General features: G+C 41.3%; 1 protein-coding gene across 1 annotated transcript; it reads right to left on the bottom strand.

The window, feature by feature from the left end:
• Positions 1-11,881: 11,881 nt before the first annotated feature.
• LOC147448792 (uncharacterized) lies at positions 11,882-15,625 on the bottom strand. The gene is made up of 3 exons (XM_086521459.1): positions 15,560-15,625; positions 13,115-15,437; positions 11,882-12,477 (listed from the first exon to the last, which is right to left on the bottom strand). The coding sequence occupies exons 1-3, from the start codon at positions 15,623-15,625 to the stop codon at positions 12,314-12,316; spliced, it is 2,553 nt and encodes an 850-aa protein (XP_086377585.1). The 3' UTR covers positions 11,882-12,313.
• Between the last annotated feature and the right edge of the window lie 287 nt (positions 15,626-15,912).

Raw genomic sequence — 15,912 nt, 5'->3', positions numbered from 1 at the left:
CCCTTTCCATGCCCAAGACCTCAATGGGAAGCGATCCGGACTCAAGAAGTAAGAGCATGTAGGGTGTTTGTGTCTTGACTTGGAGAAAGTTGGTGAGAAAACGCTTTTGGACATTCTCAAACTCTTTCCAAGTAGACTTCCCGATGCTTCCACCCCACACCTCCACTCCATAAAGAAGCACCGGTGTCACCAATGTGTCAAAGAGGTACTTTTTGAGAGCCCAACACTTGATCTCTCCTGCATTGCACATGTTCTCAAATGCATAATAAGCCCTCTTTCCGGCTTCCAAGCGACGCATTGCACAATCCTTCCATTTATGATTGGATGGAACCTCAAGGCCAAGGTACTTGAAGTGATCTACCACTTCAAGTTTCTCATTGTTGTATACAATGCATGGATTTTCGTCATTGAGGGTCTTTACAAGCATAACCTTGGTTTTGGATCCATTCACGATCAGCCCGCTATGTAGGCAAAAGCGTTCCAAGACACTCATAAGCTTTTGTGCATCTTCTAAGGTATGTGCCAAGAGCACTACATCATCGGCATAAAGCAAAAGCATGATCACCGCATTTCCAATCTTAACCTCTTCTATGCCTTCTTGCTGCATAAAATCAAGAACCATGTATTCCAATTCATCAATGAGTAGCCCAAAGAGGGTTGGGGAAAGTGGGCATCCTTGTTTGACACCAATAGTGCTTGCAAAAAATTCTGAAATTCCATCTCCCATACGTAATCGACATATCACTTTTTGGTAGATGCGAAAGACTGCATGCATAAATTCTCTCGGCACTTGAAGGCTTTGCATACGTCTCCAAAGATTTCCTCGCGGTACCATGTCAAAAGCTTTCTTGAAATCCACAAAGCAACAATACAACTTTTTTCCTTTCAATCGAGACGCTTCCATAAGAACTCGAAGAGTGACAAGGTGATCAATAGTGCTATGATGCTTTCGAAAACCTGCTTGGCCAAGCGCACGTTTGCCATTCTTTTCAGCCCATTCACTTATCTTCATCTCCATGATACATCCAAATAACTTTGCCATCAAAGAACCAACCATTATAGTGCGATAGTTGTTCACATTGTTTACATCTCCTCCTTTGTGCAAAGGTTTGATCCAATTTGCACTCCAATCATGAGGCATGCCATACTGAAGTGCAAGGTTAAACATATCGCATATCCAATATCGTGTTTTCTTGCTTGTCCATTTAATCATTTCAGCCTTGACACCTTGAAGGTCACCTGCCTTGCGAGTAGCAAGTTTCTCAAGCGCGCGGCATACATCTTCAATGGTAAAGAAGGGAGACATAAATGGAAGGGAGCTACAACCCTCCATCTTATCAACATTGGGTTGCTCATAGAGGTTCTTACAATGCATATACATATCCTCAAGAGTCAAGTCACCAAAGCTCTCAACGCGCTTGCCTTTTAGATTTTGCCAAAACTTGCCACATGCATGTGCTTTCTCTTATGCTAAAAGAAGTTGTTTTTCGACTTCCCACCTTCTCCTCTTCTTTTGAACAAGTGCTTTGTATGTGTGTGAACATTCCAAGTAAACTTCCTTGTCTTTGATTGCATCCAATCTTAGCAAGTGTTTTCGGGCTTGACTACATTCCATGTCAAACCATTTCTTCTTGGTGCTACCCTTCTTAGACCTTTTGCAAGACATGTGTTTCACCGAAAAGCATTCCTTCGCACAAGAGAAAATTACTTCTTTGAAAACTTTCCACTTGCATTCTAATGTTGGGCTCCCTTGATGCTCTATCATGCTTAACATTTGGTCCACCATATCAGCATATATAAGTGCTCGTTTGAAGTCTAGACGTAGGTACAAATGATTCACATCATGATTGGAGGCTACATGCTCGGGCCGTTTACCACACTTGAGGTCAATACATAACATCCTATGATCCGATTCCGGATTCCATTCACCAAGTGTAAAGCTTTGTATGCATTCTAGAGTGGCTTCTGAGAACAACATATAGTCAATCACGCTAGCACCATTGTGCTTTCTACATGTAAAGTCATTGGTGCCTTGCCATAGAGATACACCATTTGCAATTAGCATTCCGGTACTATTGCACATATGTAGAAGTGAATTTCCATAGTGATCCACTTCTTTTACATCATTAGAACTTCGATTATACATGTATGAGTCATCCACTCTTCTTGATACATGCGGCATGTCGACTTGTTGTGTGTCGTGTTGTAACATATTTGTGCGAGCATTCATGTCTCCAAAAACAATGACTTCACCTTGATCCTTGTAATGAGCAATGTCTTCCTCTAGTTCAACAAAGGGCTGATCTCTATCCATATTCAAGCGAGCATAAAAGTTGGAGTCATAGTGAGGAATGTAGCAGCCGGCCACAAACATGACTTGACCATTTGGTGGGCTGATTTTCAGCCATAAGTAGCGTTTATACTTATCTTCTTTGACAATGGAAACATCTTTCAAACCCTTTTTGGTCATACATGCTACGCCTCCTTGGCCTCTTCGTTGCTTTGCATTTTTGGCCCACATCAAAGAATGTACATCGTATTTGTCAAATCCAAGAATTCGTTGCGCATCATGCTCCCATGTTTCGACAAGAAGTATCACATCGGAGTCATTGGTAAGCTCATCAATGCCAATTCCCGCATTCCATGGATACCCGTTACAATTCCAAAAGCTTATTCGCAAGCGTGAGTTGGTCTCATAGATCATGTGTCCCTATTTGTTGGGTGGACTTGCATCCTCCTCAAGTGACTTTTCTTCTTGAGATGATACCTTAACCTTTTTGCTTCTTTCCTCGTATGCTTTGCGACGTACATTTTGTTGCATAAGAGTGCGATCCTCATATACATTACAACCCGTTCCTTTGAGGTAGATCCAACCATTGTCAAGGATGATCTTTCTCTTTACCTCATCAGCCATGGTACATACAATAGGTCTTTCTCCCGAGCGAGGGACTCCTTGTTTTCCAACTCGATGTGCACCATAAGCCATGATTCCTGACATGCCAAAGTGTGTAGCAAAAAACTCTTCAATAGCAACCGCAAGAGATTGGGGTGTTTCCATGCTTTCCTCCTTGATTCCACGAATGACGATGTTCTTTGAGCGTTTTTGTCGTTCTTGCAATTCTTGAGTGTCCACATTCTCTACATTCTTTGCTTGGACAACGGCTTGCGTGATAGGAGATGTAGAAACCACATTATCCTTACATATATCAGCCCATGATTTGGATGCATTTCTCATCTCACATACATCATGTCGTATTGTATCTATCGTTTCCTCTTTCAATACATGATCACTCTCAACTTTGCTCAAGCGCTCTTTCACTACATTCATGTCCACAAGAGAGCGTTTACATTCTTGAACTTCATTCTCAAGATGCATCAAGCGTGTTGTTTGCATTTCAAGAACCTTCTTGAGGTGCTCATTCTCCACAACGAGAACTCTTAAAGTACCATTCTCCATTGCAAGTGCGCGCAACTCTTCACCTTGCTTGTTGACGGTTTCTTGTAACGAGATCAAGTAAGCCATGATCATTGCTTCCGTTGTTGTAGACGATGTGGTTGGATTAGCATCCAAATTCCTTGGAGATTTTGCATCATTCTCCATGGCGAGTGTGGCTTTTCCACCCTTGCGAGTTTTGTCTGACATTGCCTTCAAGTCGGCAACAAAAACGCAAAGTTTTGACAGTTTTTTCAGTTCTGAGATGCTGTTACAGCAAAGCCTTTCATTACACAGAAAGAGAGAGAGAGAGAGAGAGAGAGAGAGAGAGAGAGAGAGAGAGAGAGAGAGAGAGAGAGAGAGAGAGAGAGAGAGAGAGACTCAACTTAGGATAGATAGACACCAGGTCACTGTTTTTCTCATAATTTAAGCTACAAATTTTTTATTCAAAAACTTTTTTATCAAAACAGAGATCTCTTTGAACTCTACAACTTTGTAGAAGAACTCATTAGCTGGTTTGGAGTGCAGGTATGTTTACTTGAAAACATAGAGGCTATTTTCTTAGGACAAGTTGTGCATTCAAGTTAAGTAAGAGAGGAGAGAGAGAGAGATAGAGTGTGTAGAGAGAGAGAGAGAGAGAGAAAGAGATAGTTTCACCTCAACACACTCTTGATGAATAAGAGAAAGAGGATTTGACAAAAAGAGACAAGAATTGTGTGCATACTAACAACACACAGTGATTCTTGGCATCGACAACCTATGTTTTGACTTGCGACATCAGCTTCTCCTCAGACATTGACACACACGAGTGAGGTGCCTCTTCCATATAAGAGTGACATGCGGCATCGACATGGACTTTAGTGACATAGAGTACATGTTTTCACATGCTCTTCGCTAACATCGCAGAGAGTGACACAAGGAGACGAGTTATAGATTGCAATTAGCAGCATTTCTATGCATTTTTTGAGAGTAGATTTGGATTTGCATATGCATGTTTGGCCATAATGCATGTTCTCTATGTTATTTCTTATGCATAGCCATTTCACGACTTCTCAAAGAAAACTCTCAGATATAGTTTTACATGCATAGGGATAGTCACAGATTCTCTGAATATAGTAGATCTACAAGAATATTTGGTTGTGGCAACCATTATACTTCTAGTGGGAGTTTTGGATGCATATGGTTTATGTGTGACTAGATCTTGAGAGTGCTTTGTGCTTTGTTGAGAGCAATTTACTCCACGTAGGGATCTAGTTCTGTACTTTTTCTTGCATACTTATTGATTCTTGTTTGAGCGCATTTTCTACAATCTTACAGTGATGATAGTTTAATATTTTTGGATGTACATTGTGCTGCAAATACTGTACCTCGTTGTGGGGACAATTTTGGCTTGTTTTGGTAGTCACGGCCGTTTCTAAGCCTCGGTTTGGAAGATCCCTTTATTAGACTATGGCTAGTTGTGTGTGCATAACCTTTTGTGAGGTTGTTGTGTGAGGTTTTTTGAAGCTAAGCACCAGGAACATAGTTACCTAGTGTGAGGTGGATTAGGTTGGTGGAGATTCCCATTCGTGGACTCACCATAGGAAATGTATAGATGGGTATAGGTGCTTTGATCCCATGTTGGGAGTTGGAAATTTGTTTGAGCAGTTTATGCAATTTGATGCCCTCTCAGTACTCTTTGTTGGTTTATGCATTAGTTTTTGCTCAGTTTCACTTGAGGTTTTGATCTCTGTGACAAAGGAAACTCTATCGTATTTTTCCCATGAGTCCTCTAGCTTGCCTATAGCACTTTTGCATTGACATTGCAATGATATATTGATTTTCTAGTTGAAATGTTTATCTCCAAACAAAGGAGGCTCTAACAAATAATTTGCAAGAATTTTGCCATAAATTTCTAGTCTCACTCTCTTGCATTTGCTCTTGTTAGTCATGGTTGGAACTTCTAAGAAAGAAGAGCATTATATCAAGAAGATTGATAATGGCAAAAACTTCACGATATGGAAGCAGCGTATGCTTGATGTCTTGGTCAATAAGGACCTTTTAATGGAAAAAGAGGGTATTTACACTGATGATTAGTGAGAGGAGCTTGATGCTCGTTGTTCAAGGGCTATTACTTAGGAGGATTACTTTTTGACATATGTATGAACCTTAGTCTACATGGTAACTGTTCAGCCCTTGAGAAGTTAGAAGGTCATTTTTGGTTTCATGTGAAGGAGATGATTCAGTTATGTAGTGTGATTGTGTTGGGCGGATTTACTCTGTATCCATGAAGGAATTTTGAATGTCAGATGCAGTTTGTCAGATCGTCTGTCTTATTCTTTGTCTTCTTCTTTGTCTCATTCTCTCTGTGTATTCTTTGTTCTGAATATGAATCAAATGCAGCAATGTTGAGTTTGAAGTGTGTGTATCTCCGAAGGAATGTATGTGCAGTAGGCAAGTACTCATGGTTTTCAGGGTAGAAGTCACACATCATTGTCAAATCGGGTGACAAACTGTTGAGCTAAGTAACCATTATACACTGGCGATCACGGTGCTTATGATGGGTGTTCATTGTGGGATTGACGAGTGCAAAGAAGATTGTCGAGCAACAATTATGATGACGGTTAAGGTGACTAACAAGAAGGAAAGGTTTATAATAAAGAGAAGAAGAAGAGACTCAGGAAGAAGGAAAAGGGTTTGCAAAGAAAAAAGATAAGATGCTCAAAATACAAGGAGAAATATAATTTACAAAGATGGAATCTGATTTGCAACCACAAGGTAACTTTCTATAGCAAGGTGTCCAAAAAGAATCCAAGTATCATCAACTTACAATATTTCAATCGATTTAAGAAACCAATTAAATGAACTTGGCAGATCCTGGTATAGCATCCATGGCTCTCCGTCTAGAAAATTTGATGGGTATTAGACTGGTGTGGTGCACCTTTCTAGAGGGCTGAAAATGATTGTTTTATTTTAATGACGTTGGTGTAGCCAAAGTTGGTCCAAGCTAGGAGATGGTCAATGCCAGGCAAAAGTGGTAGCTGAGTGCAGTGCAGAAGGCTAGGGTAGGTACCAAGGCCCTAGGCAGCCAAAGGATAGCGGAGGTGTATGCTCAAAGTGGTTTTTCAAGCCAAAGGTGTGCTGCAAAGAGCCAAGAAGGTTGGTGGCCAACTATGTCCGAGATGTGGGTTTTATGTGCTAGAATGTGGTGTTCAATGTGCTCTACAAGCCGGTCCAGACGGCTCGTCAAACGGAGCCCCGATGCTCAAGATATTGCGGTTTAAAGTTGAAGTGTGTAGCAGATCCCCGACGGACAGGGCAGCTGGGGACAGGTGGCCCGGGTTGATGTCAGTGTATACATGTGTAGTGCTTGAGTTGTGGAGCATGCCTGTCTTTTTGGTTTGTGAAACGGAGCGCTGGTTAGCAAGATATGATCAGTTGAAGATTTTCAGGGGGCCGGGTCTGAGCTCATTTGACCGCATTGGAAGGTGTGCCATATGGCATCGTTTGAGCCTCGCTAAGGTTCTCAGTGGTAGTGTGCACCGTGTGGAGTCAACACAAATCGACGGTATGTTAAACGAACACTTGGTCAGCAGGATACGGCAAGATTAAAATGGAGCATTTGGCGGATGAGTACTTGCAGATACAGTTTCGGGTTTTTGGCGGCCTCGGACGGCGATCAAAGTGCTCAAAATTTAGAAATGTAAGTACTAGAGGTGGCCCTCAATGTGATCTATGAGCCGGTCCAGACATCTCCTCAATCAGAGCTACAGAGTGTAAGTTATGGTAGTTTGAAGTTTAAAGTGGTTTGCAAATCCTTGTCAGATTGGGAAGTAGCAGATGGTTGGTCAGAGTGGATGAGAATGCATGGGCCTAAAGTGCTCAACTTATAGTGCATGTTAGTCTTTTTGGATCAACAATTGGAGTTCAAATGATCAAGTTATGAGCAAGTTGAAGTTTCACTTGGGGCCAATTATGTGCCAGTTTGACCACCTTGGTAGGTGTTCCATTAGTGTTTTTTGAAGATTTCTGAGGTCCTTGAGTGAAGCATGAAGAATAATAAGCCTACTCAAGCTGGTAGCTTGTCAATCAAGATCTCGAGCAGCAACATATGGCAAGTTGAAATTTGTGTTAGTTGTCGACAGAGTAGTGTCGGATGGATTTTCTCGTTTTTTGGACTGCCTATTTGTAGTCCCGACAAAGTCAAAGTGTGGTGCGTCTCTTGTGACTCAAATTCAAGAAAGTTTAGATTTGCTTAGGCTTTACAAATTGTTCATTGGACAAGGGAGTTGGGAGTAATGAGCTCCTCAACTAGCACCAAGAAAGAAAATTTGAAGTGTTTTAATGGTGGTTTTCATGCTATTTGAGGGGTGGCCTAACGCGGGAGTGCCACGTGACGGGCATAAAAGTACCCTATGTCAATTTTAGAGGCCATTGAGCACACACCATATATACGGGTGTGGCCGTTCACTAGCGACCAAGGGTGGAGAGAGAGTAGCCGTGGCGTGCTCTCTCACCTCCCTCCTGGGCCTCTGCATGGGCATGGCGTTGTGGTGCTGCAACTTGTCCTTTTAGTGGCGGCCAATTGTTTTTCATTGGCTTTAGGAGGTGGCGGCCATTAATGGTAACATTGCCGTGGCTGTTCGGCACCCTAAGGCGTTGGTTTCACACAGGGGCCCTATGTACTTGGATTTGGGACCCATGGCGCCCGTCGCCATTGGGGAGTCCTTCCTGAGTGGAGACAAAATTACTGAAGTGAGGGTGATTTAAATGCTACTTTCAAGATGAAAGATTTGGGGTTGTTGCATCATTACTTGGACATAAAGTTTAAGCAGTGTGATGGTGGTATAGCCTTGTGTCAGACACGTTACATAGAGACATTGCTATGTAAGTTTGGACTTGAGGATTGCAAGCCTATTGTCACTCCCATGGAAACACGTTTAAAGTTGAGTCTTTATGATGTTTTCAATCCTACCGATGTCACTCTTTACCAAATTGTTATTGGATACCTTATTTTTGTATGCAACACAAGGCCAGATATTCAGTTTGCAATCTCACAGGTCCACAGATGTGTGCATAGCCCAAGGTCTAAGCATTGGTAGGCTGTTAGGCGGATATTTTGTTAATTAAGTGGCACTTTACATCTTGGGTTGTTTTAGCCCAAGGGGGGATCGTCGTCGCTAGATTTACATGCTTTTTTGAACTCGGATTGGGCTGGTTTTTTTGACATGCGAGTGTCCACTAGTGGTTTTTGTTTCATGCTCGGCAATTCATGTATATCATGTTTGAGCAACAAGAAACTTATTGTGGACACTTCTAGTTGTGAGACTGAGTACAAGGTAGTCTTCACAGCTCTGGTTGAGTGTGTATGGCTTAGACACCTTATGGTTGATTTGGGTCTTAGATAGGACACTGCCAACATCATCTACACTGACGATCAGAGTGCATTGGCAGTTGCGAGGAACCTAGTTTTTTGTGTTTGCACAAAGCACATTGACGTGCATTATTTCACTATGTCAAGGAGAGACTCTCAATAGGAGAGATCAATTTGGCTTATGTGCCAACACAAACAACCTTGCAGATCTTTTCATAAAGGCATTGTCTCCTCGTGAGAAGTTCAAAGCTTTCTGCAAAGCTTTGGGCTTTCCGCAAAGATGTGGGCTTACTCCCCTTTGTGGATTTATCATTTCCTTAGGGCATGGCACTTCTTTATACTCTATGTGCTAGCTCTCATTCAGCACATCACTCCTAGGGTGGATTTGTTATCATACATATGGTGGTAGTGATGTGTGTGAACACACTTAGGATTGGCAGGGCATCAACTAAGAAACAATGGTGTTTGTTGAGTTCTCAACATTAAAATTTGAAAAGTTCCATCATCTTACTTGGCTAGGACCATTTCTCTCCGGTTGATATGATTCTACTCGAAAAAGAAACCTAATAATATTCATAGTTCGCTTTAGTCATAGCGTATAAACATCTCCCCCTTCCTTAAAAGGATAACGAGGAAATTAGTTCTTTATGGTGGCCAAGGGAGAGGTACAATTGGCAAGAATTTTCATTTTTTTACTGATTAAACTTCCAACTCCTTTGATTTCAAGCAATTTTTAGACACCATGAAGTTTTTAACAATTTGTGTGAAAACTCGCAAATCCTTGAGATTTTGAAATAATATCTGGAAAAATTAATCAATCCATGTATACCATACAGAATGTATGGTACATGATTCCATACATACTGCATGCATGGGTGCATTGGAAAAACTACAAGTTTGACACAAATCGGAAAAGTTGTAGTATGACATAAGTTTTGGTTTTGATAATCATAGGTGTTCTTTCTATTTTGTTCGCTATACGCATATACACGGGAAGCAATCCATCAAAATCATCATTGGCTATGCAAAAATGTCTTCTTCTGAATGGTATTGAATGTGCAGTATCGTAAAGGAGGTTTTTATCATTCTCACTTCATTTGCTTGATTGTCAATGAACAAATTCCAATATATATTGTTATCGCCAATATATATTGGTGATAACAAACAAGAATGTGTTTGTAATCTTTTAGGCACCAAAAAAAAGGGCCAAAAGGGGGGCAAAAAAGGTTTTACCATTATGAATACAACTAAATAGCAAAATAGCAAAAAGAAAAGGAAGTGTAGCATATGATACAAGTTTAATTTTTTAAAAAGGAAAGTTTTTATGAATAGAACTTGAAGCCAAAATAGCCAAAACAAAAGGGTGTAGCATGTGATACAATTTTATAATAAAAAAACAAGGAAAGTTCTACATTTATGGGGTAGGGAATGGTCATTTACTGACCATTCCGCATAATATTGACGACCCCATGGCGACCGGAGGAGGCCGGGAGCCATGGTGGGAGTCAATATTATGGGAATGGTCAGTAAATGACCATTCCCGGCCGTCAAGGTCCAGGGGAGCCGGGCCAAGTACTGGTCTCTGACTCAAGGCAGGTACAGTCGTGCAGGCCCACACGTTATTCTGCATGCTGAGGTGTTGTACACTCCTGCAGTGCAACTACACCCCGTCATTCTGCATGCTGACGAGTCTTACAATGATTGGCAATCATTGCCATGCAGATTATGCGTGCTGACGTGTCTGACATCTGACGGGCATCATCAAAAATTACTGTTGGGAATTGCTACTAGGTTGACGGCGCAGATCCACTGCCCGGCGACCCTGGACCTTGACGGATACAAATAAAAGCCAAAATAGCCAAAAAGACAACATAGGGATTGGTATTGAGGGTCCAGGGGCTATCTACCTTTAGTGCAAGGGGGACAACATAGGTTGTGTTGTGGACGTGGGAGAGGGCAGGTCAAAGCGTAGGATGCAAACATCGAGAGAAAAATAGGGAAGTAGTAGTAGATGCAAGAAGGAATTCGGGAATATTCTATTCAATAAAGTGTGCAAATTTCCATTATGTTTTCTACCTTGTTATAGTTTAAAACCTGTTGAATATAAATCAGTTTACATGGAAAATTTATGGGCGTTTCATTTCGAGCATTGGGATAGGTCTATACACTGAAGTATATTTGAAAAATTAGAGATTCCTCTCCTCTAGATTTAGAGCTAAGTTTTGAAGCTTCATGCCTTCTCACCGTAACATATGGGGGTTACCTACTATATACTGGATTGTAACTTAACATTGCCAATTGTTTGTAGTAGCCAGGAGTATCATTAGTGTGGCTTCTTATATGATTTGATGACCTCAACATAGCATTTTGGGAATTTTATTAACTTTTGCTTAGTAGATGATGCCCTAGGACGTTGATCCAATGATCACATTGGCTAGCAGTGCTCCAAATAAGCATTTTTCTCAAAACTGAGAAAACCTACTCATGGAAAACTTCAGAGGTAAATTGACCATCTTTAAAGGATACACTAAACTTATCTAGAATTTTGTAGGTTTCTTCACCCCAATTATACAATTTTGGGGTGAATCTCAAAATTTGCAGTTGGACCTAGTTGTTTTCAAGCATATGTATCATACAATAAATTTGCCATTTGAAAATGAAAAAGCGTGGTTGGAATTTCACTGGAACTTAATTCTCAAGGAAAAAAATTGGGCATTTGTTGCTAAATACCTTAGACTTTGGCACATGCTCGATTGTCTGATTAGTTTGGGTCTTGAGTGTTTTGCTACATCTTCCGATTGAAAATGTAACGTACTCAAGGTTGTAAATTCAGTGGGTTTTAATTTTCAAGGTTAAAAAGGGTTAAAGTAGTAAGAAATCCAAGCCAAGAAAATGGTTTTTTTAGTAGTTTAGTTTGACCTTCAAACCAAGGCTCCAGAAAACGTGGTTTTTCGATTAGAAGTTTGAACCTTGTAATTTTATGTGTAACAATCTTGTTAGCTATTTACAATCCAAAGTTAATCCACCTTTAGGTAGTATTGAGCAAAACTAATCGTTTAAAAGTCCTTGGGTTTTATAAGGGTATGTGAACAAGTTTTTCTACTTAAGGCTCATGGAGACAAGTGACATAGGTAGAAGATTGATTGGAAGAATGGGATTTGTATGGCAAACTTGATGCACCTACGCCTTTTTGCCTAGCAAAAGCGTTAGTACCCTCTTTGATCTTCTTGTCACCTTTATTGCTACCTATCTTCACTATACTTACCAATGAATTTATCTCCATCCTTGGGGACTCCTTGTTTCAGACATTGAAACTTGTAATTGAGAGACAATGTACTTAGCAAACCCTAAGTGAGTCAAGGAATGCCTTTATTTGCGGCATTATTGGGCGTTTGTTGGGTAGCTCTTCTGTGCATGCAATAGCCATTTGCAATACACGTCTTACTTGTGACTCATGTTCTATATTTTGTGTCCCTAAGGAGAAGCTTTGCAGGAAAGGTGAAGATACAATCCTTTCTAAATGTCTACTATATATTATGCAATGGTAATATCTTGTGTTTCACCCATTCATGAAGGCTCATTCCATGGAGGAGGTCATGAGTCGGCCCTATCCCCGTCACCATCTCCAAGATGACCACTCCAAAGCCGTAGATGTCCACCTTGGTCGTCATTTTTGTAATATATGCAAGCTCTGCCACATAGAATTAGCAAAGATGTTTGTTAACCACAACCAATCATAATCTGAAACATACCTTCAATTGTGTATTTTCAGTATAGACTGATTTTATAAAGAGCTTGCATGTTACCAGCATTGAGATCTATCTTGTCCCATTGAAGAAGCTTTTTTCCTATTGGTGGCTCTGCTTATGATCATATCTACTTTGAATACAACTTGAAGATCAATATAAGAGAAGGTATGCCTATTAAATAATCACTATAAACATTTTGTGCAATGTCGCATACGAGTCATGTCGTATACATGGTGGGGATCACTCCTTGTCTTAACAAATGCAAGTTAAACATTGTTTCCTTTTTAGAGAATTTTTGTTTAAAGACAAAGTGGCAAACGGGTGTATCATGGTAGAGTGAGGCTGATATTGTGCTTATATGCATCTATGTGGTTGATTTGATATTTTCTTAACATTCTTGTTAGAGATGGACTTTGTCCTACTACTCGAACCTTTTGTGTGAACCTTCTCTTGGTGCCATGCTATGAATATGAGTATGAAAGGAAGGTGTACCCACCATGAATCATAAAAAGTTATACAATGTGTGTATATGATATGTAAAAGCAGAACGCTATGCAACCATATTTGAACACAACATACCTGGTGCCATGTAGCCAATGGACCCTTTAAAGTGAGAAGTCAGGGAGACACCTTTGGTGTTTCTCTTTGCAAGCTTTGCTAGCCCAAAGTCTGCTAGATGTGCCTCAAACTCGGAGTCAAGAAGTATGTTTCCTGGTTTCACATCCCCATGGATGATAGGCACAACATCATACTCATGATGCAAGTATGCCAAGGCATTTGCAACACCTTGAGCTACCTTGAGTATCATGTCCCAGCTCAACCTTTTATTTTCTTCCTCGTTAGTAGTTTGACAAAGATATTGTTCCAAACTCCCATTTGGCATAAATTGCAACACCAATGCACTTACTTCAAGGTTGAGGACACATCCCAAAACCTTTACCAAGTTCCTATGCCTTACTTTACTCAGGATGTGCACCTCTTGTAGCAATGCTTCCCGAGCGCATGCAATGTCGTCGTTGAACTTTTTCACAGCAACCACTTTTCCATTTGAGAGTACTCCCTTGTACACAACACCACTTGCACCCTCCCCTAACAAGTTCTGACGTGAGTAGCCTTCTGTTGATTCCCAGAGCCCTTTAGCTGAGAAATGCCTCATTTCTTCCAAGCTTTTGATTGTTTGATCCACCTCATGAGCTAAACAACTCTTTCTCCAATATGTATAGTAGAGAATTGCCAATAGAGCAACCCATATGACAACAACTAAGGTGGCCAAGGCAATCAAGATCGTTATCTTCAACCCTAGATGAGCTTTTCCATGGGGGGGAGTCCAAAGCTTACGTATAGTTGAACCAGAATTTTCATGAAGCCAGCGTGTATCAAGGTGCTCAAAAACACCAGAGATGGGAATGGGACCCTCAAAATTGTTGAACGAAACATTGAGAAATTGTAGGTGTTGTAAAGTTGATGGCAACAAACCTGTGAGCTCATTGCTAGAAAGATCCAATGATATTAGTTTTGGTATGTTGCTAAGATGTAGCGGAATCTCTCCATTTAGGCAGTTACCAGAGAGATTGAGATATTTAAGGCTCATAGAGTCACCAAGATTCTCTGGTATGGTACCCGCGAACCTGTTGTGGGACAAATCAATCTCCTCCACCATCATTAGCTGTCCAAACCAAGGCGGCAAATTTCCAGAAAGCAGGTTGTGAGAAACCTTCAGAGACACTATAACATGTCCGAACACATTGGGAAGGTTCTTTGGTAGGGCGCCATCGAGATGATTGAAGGATAAATCCACTGTCTGCAAGTTGCTTAAACCCAATACCAAATCGGGAATTGGGCCTTGTAGCAAATTGTATTCCAGATGTAAATGTTGTAAGTATAGAAGCCTTCCCAATTTGCTAGAAAGACGCCCAACAAGCTGATTGTATGACAGATCAAGCTTACGTAAAAGACTACAATTGGAGAGGGTGTCCCAAGGAATATCACCTGACAGCTGATTGTAGGTGAGTTCGAGTGTGACAAGCTCTTTGCAATTGCCAAGGGATTCTGGGATGATTCCATTGAGATTGTTCTTCCAAAGTCTCGAACGCTGAAGTTGAGCCAGCTCGCCAAGCTCTGTAGGGATGGAACCTGAGAGCTCATTCGAGCCAAGTTCGATAATTATAAGGCTTGTACAATTGCTCAAGTTGCGAGGGATGGCACCCATGAAGTTGTTGTGATGCAGACACAGACTTGTAAGACTAGTTAAAGCTCCCAGCTCTTCAGGAATGCCACCTTTAAGCTGGTTCATATGCAAGTCTAGGAGTAAGAGATTCCTGCACATGCCCAAGCTAGATGGGATAGCTCCTAACAGCTTGTTTTGTCTGAGCAATAGCCTTTGTAGCTTTCCCAAAAGCCCGATCTCATCGGGAATGCGGCCTGAGAGCTGGTTTGAGTAAAGTTGCAGATCAACAAGGCTGGTGCAATTGCCCAAGCTTGCCGGGATGGGACCTTTGAGGCTGTTGTTGTGCAGACACAGAAGCTGCAGCATGGAGCAGCGAGAGAGCTCTACGGGAATGCCTCCCATGAGAAGGTTCGAGGAGAGATCGAGGGTGGACAAGAACGTGAGGTTTCCAAGGTGCGGTGGTAGAGAGCCTGCCAACCCGGAGCTGGTCAGATTGATGCCGGTGATGTGGCATTGCCCAGAGACAAAACTGCAGGTCACTCCTCTCCATGATGAGACGTTATTGCAAATGCTCTGCAAATTACTCTCATTCCAAGCTCGAAGATCAAGCGCCTGTGATGCAGCAGAATTTGCGAGGCGAGCCTTCAACTCCAGGAGAGCATACAATTCAGGAGAGGGAATGACAGCTGCAGCGGATGTATTCCATGTACTACTGCTATTGGCAAAGATTAAAATCTGCAAAGATTAAGGGACAGAATTAGCTCAAGAGAAATGATTAATGAGAGTAAAAATGTAATAGCTAATTGGAATGGACCCTTCTCTTACACAATTGATGGTTTCATAGATCATAATTATACCTGACTCAAGAGCAGTAAGCAGTTAATGAGTAGAAGGAAGCCTGTAGCTGCTGCTGGTGTCTTCATAGTTACTGCTGTGATTGAAATAATCAGTGCAAAAAGCTTAGTCTCTTTAATTTGCTTGCTTTGGAAGTTCTTCTTGATGGCTAGAAAACACCAACATCTCTACGTCTCTCCTTGCTTCAATAGAAGTCAATGGAAGACTAGAATCATGATGACGTGTTATGTGGAGCCTACACGGCACCCTTCCTATCAAGTGGGTTTAATGGTCGAAAAATTGAGCCAGTTGTAAACTTAGAGCCGGGTCTCACTATGAACTAGTGAAATTAGAGCCAGTTCACATGGTCTACTGG

Source organism: Adiantum capillus-veneris, chromosome 10 (genome assembly GCF_014529385.1).
Source record: "Adiantum capillus-veneris isolate H3 chromosome 10, ASM1452938v2, whole genome shotgun sequence".
In the NCBI taxonomy this organism is placed as follows: Eukaryota; Viridiplantae; Streptophyta; class Polypodiopsida; order Polypodiales; family Pteridaceae; genus Adiantum; species Adiantum capillus-veneris.
The sequence above is the reverse complement of the archived record's forward strand: the minus strand, read 5'-3'. Positions and strand labels throughout refer to the sequence as shown.

Bases quoted from the DNA above. Each gene is read 5' to 3' on its own strand.
- LOC147448792 (XM_086521459.1), bottom strand. From the start codon at position 15,625: ATGAAGACACCAGCAGCAGCTACAGGCTTCCTTCTACTCATTAACTGC. The intron at 15,438-15,559 runs GTATAATTATGA...TAATCTTTGCAG, and splicing joins GCTTACTGCTCTTGAGTCAG to ATTTTAATCTTTGCCAATAG. The intron at 12,478-13,114 runs GTATGTTGTGTT...TCTATGTGGCAG, and splicing joins CATTGGCTACATGGCACCAG to AGCTTGCATATATTACAAAA.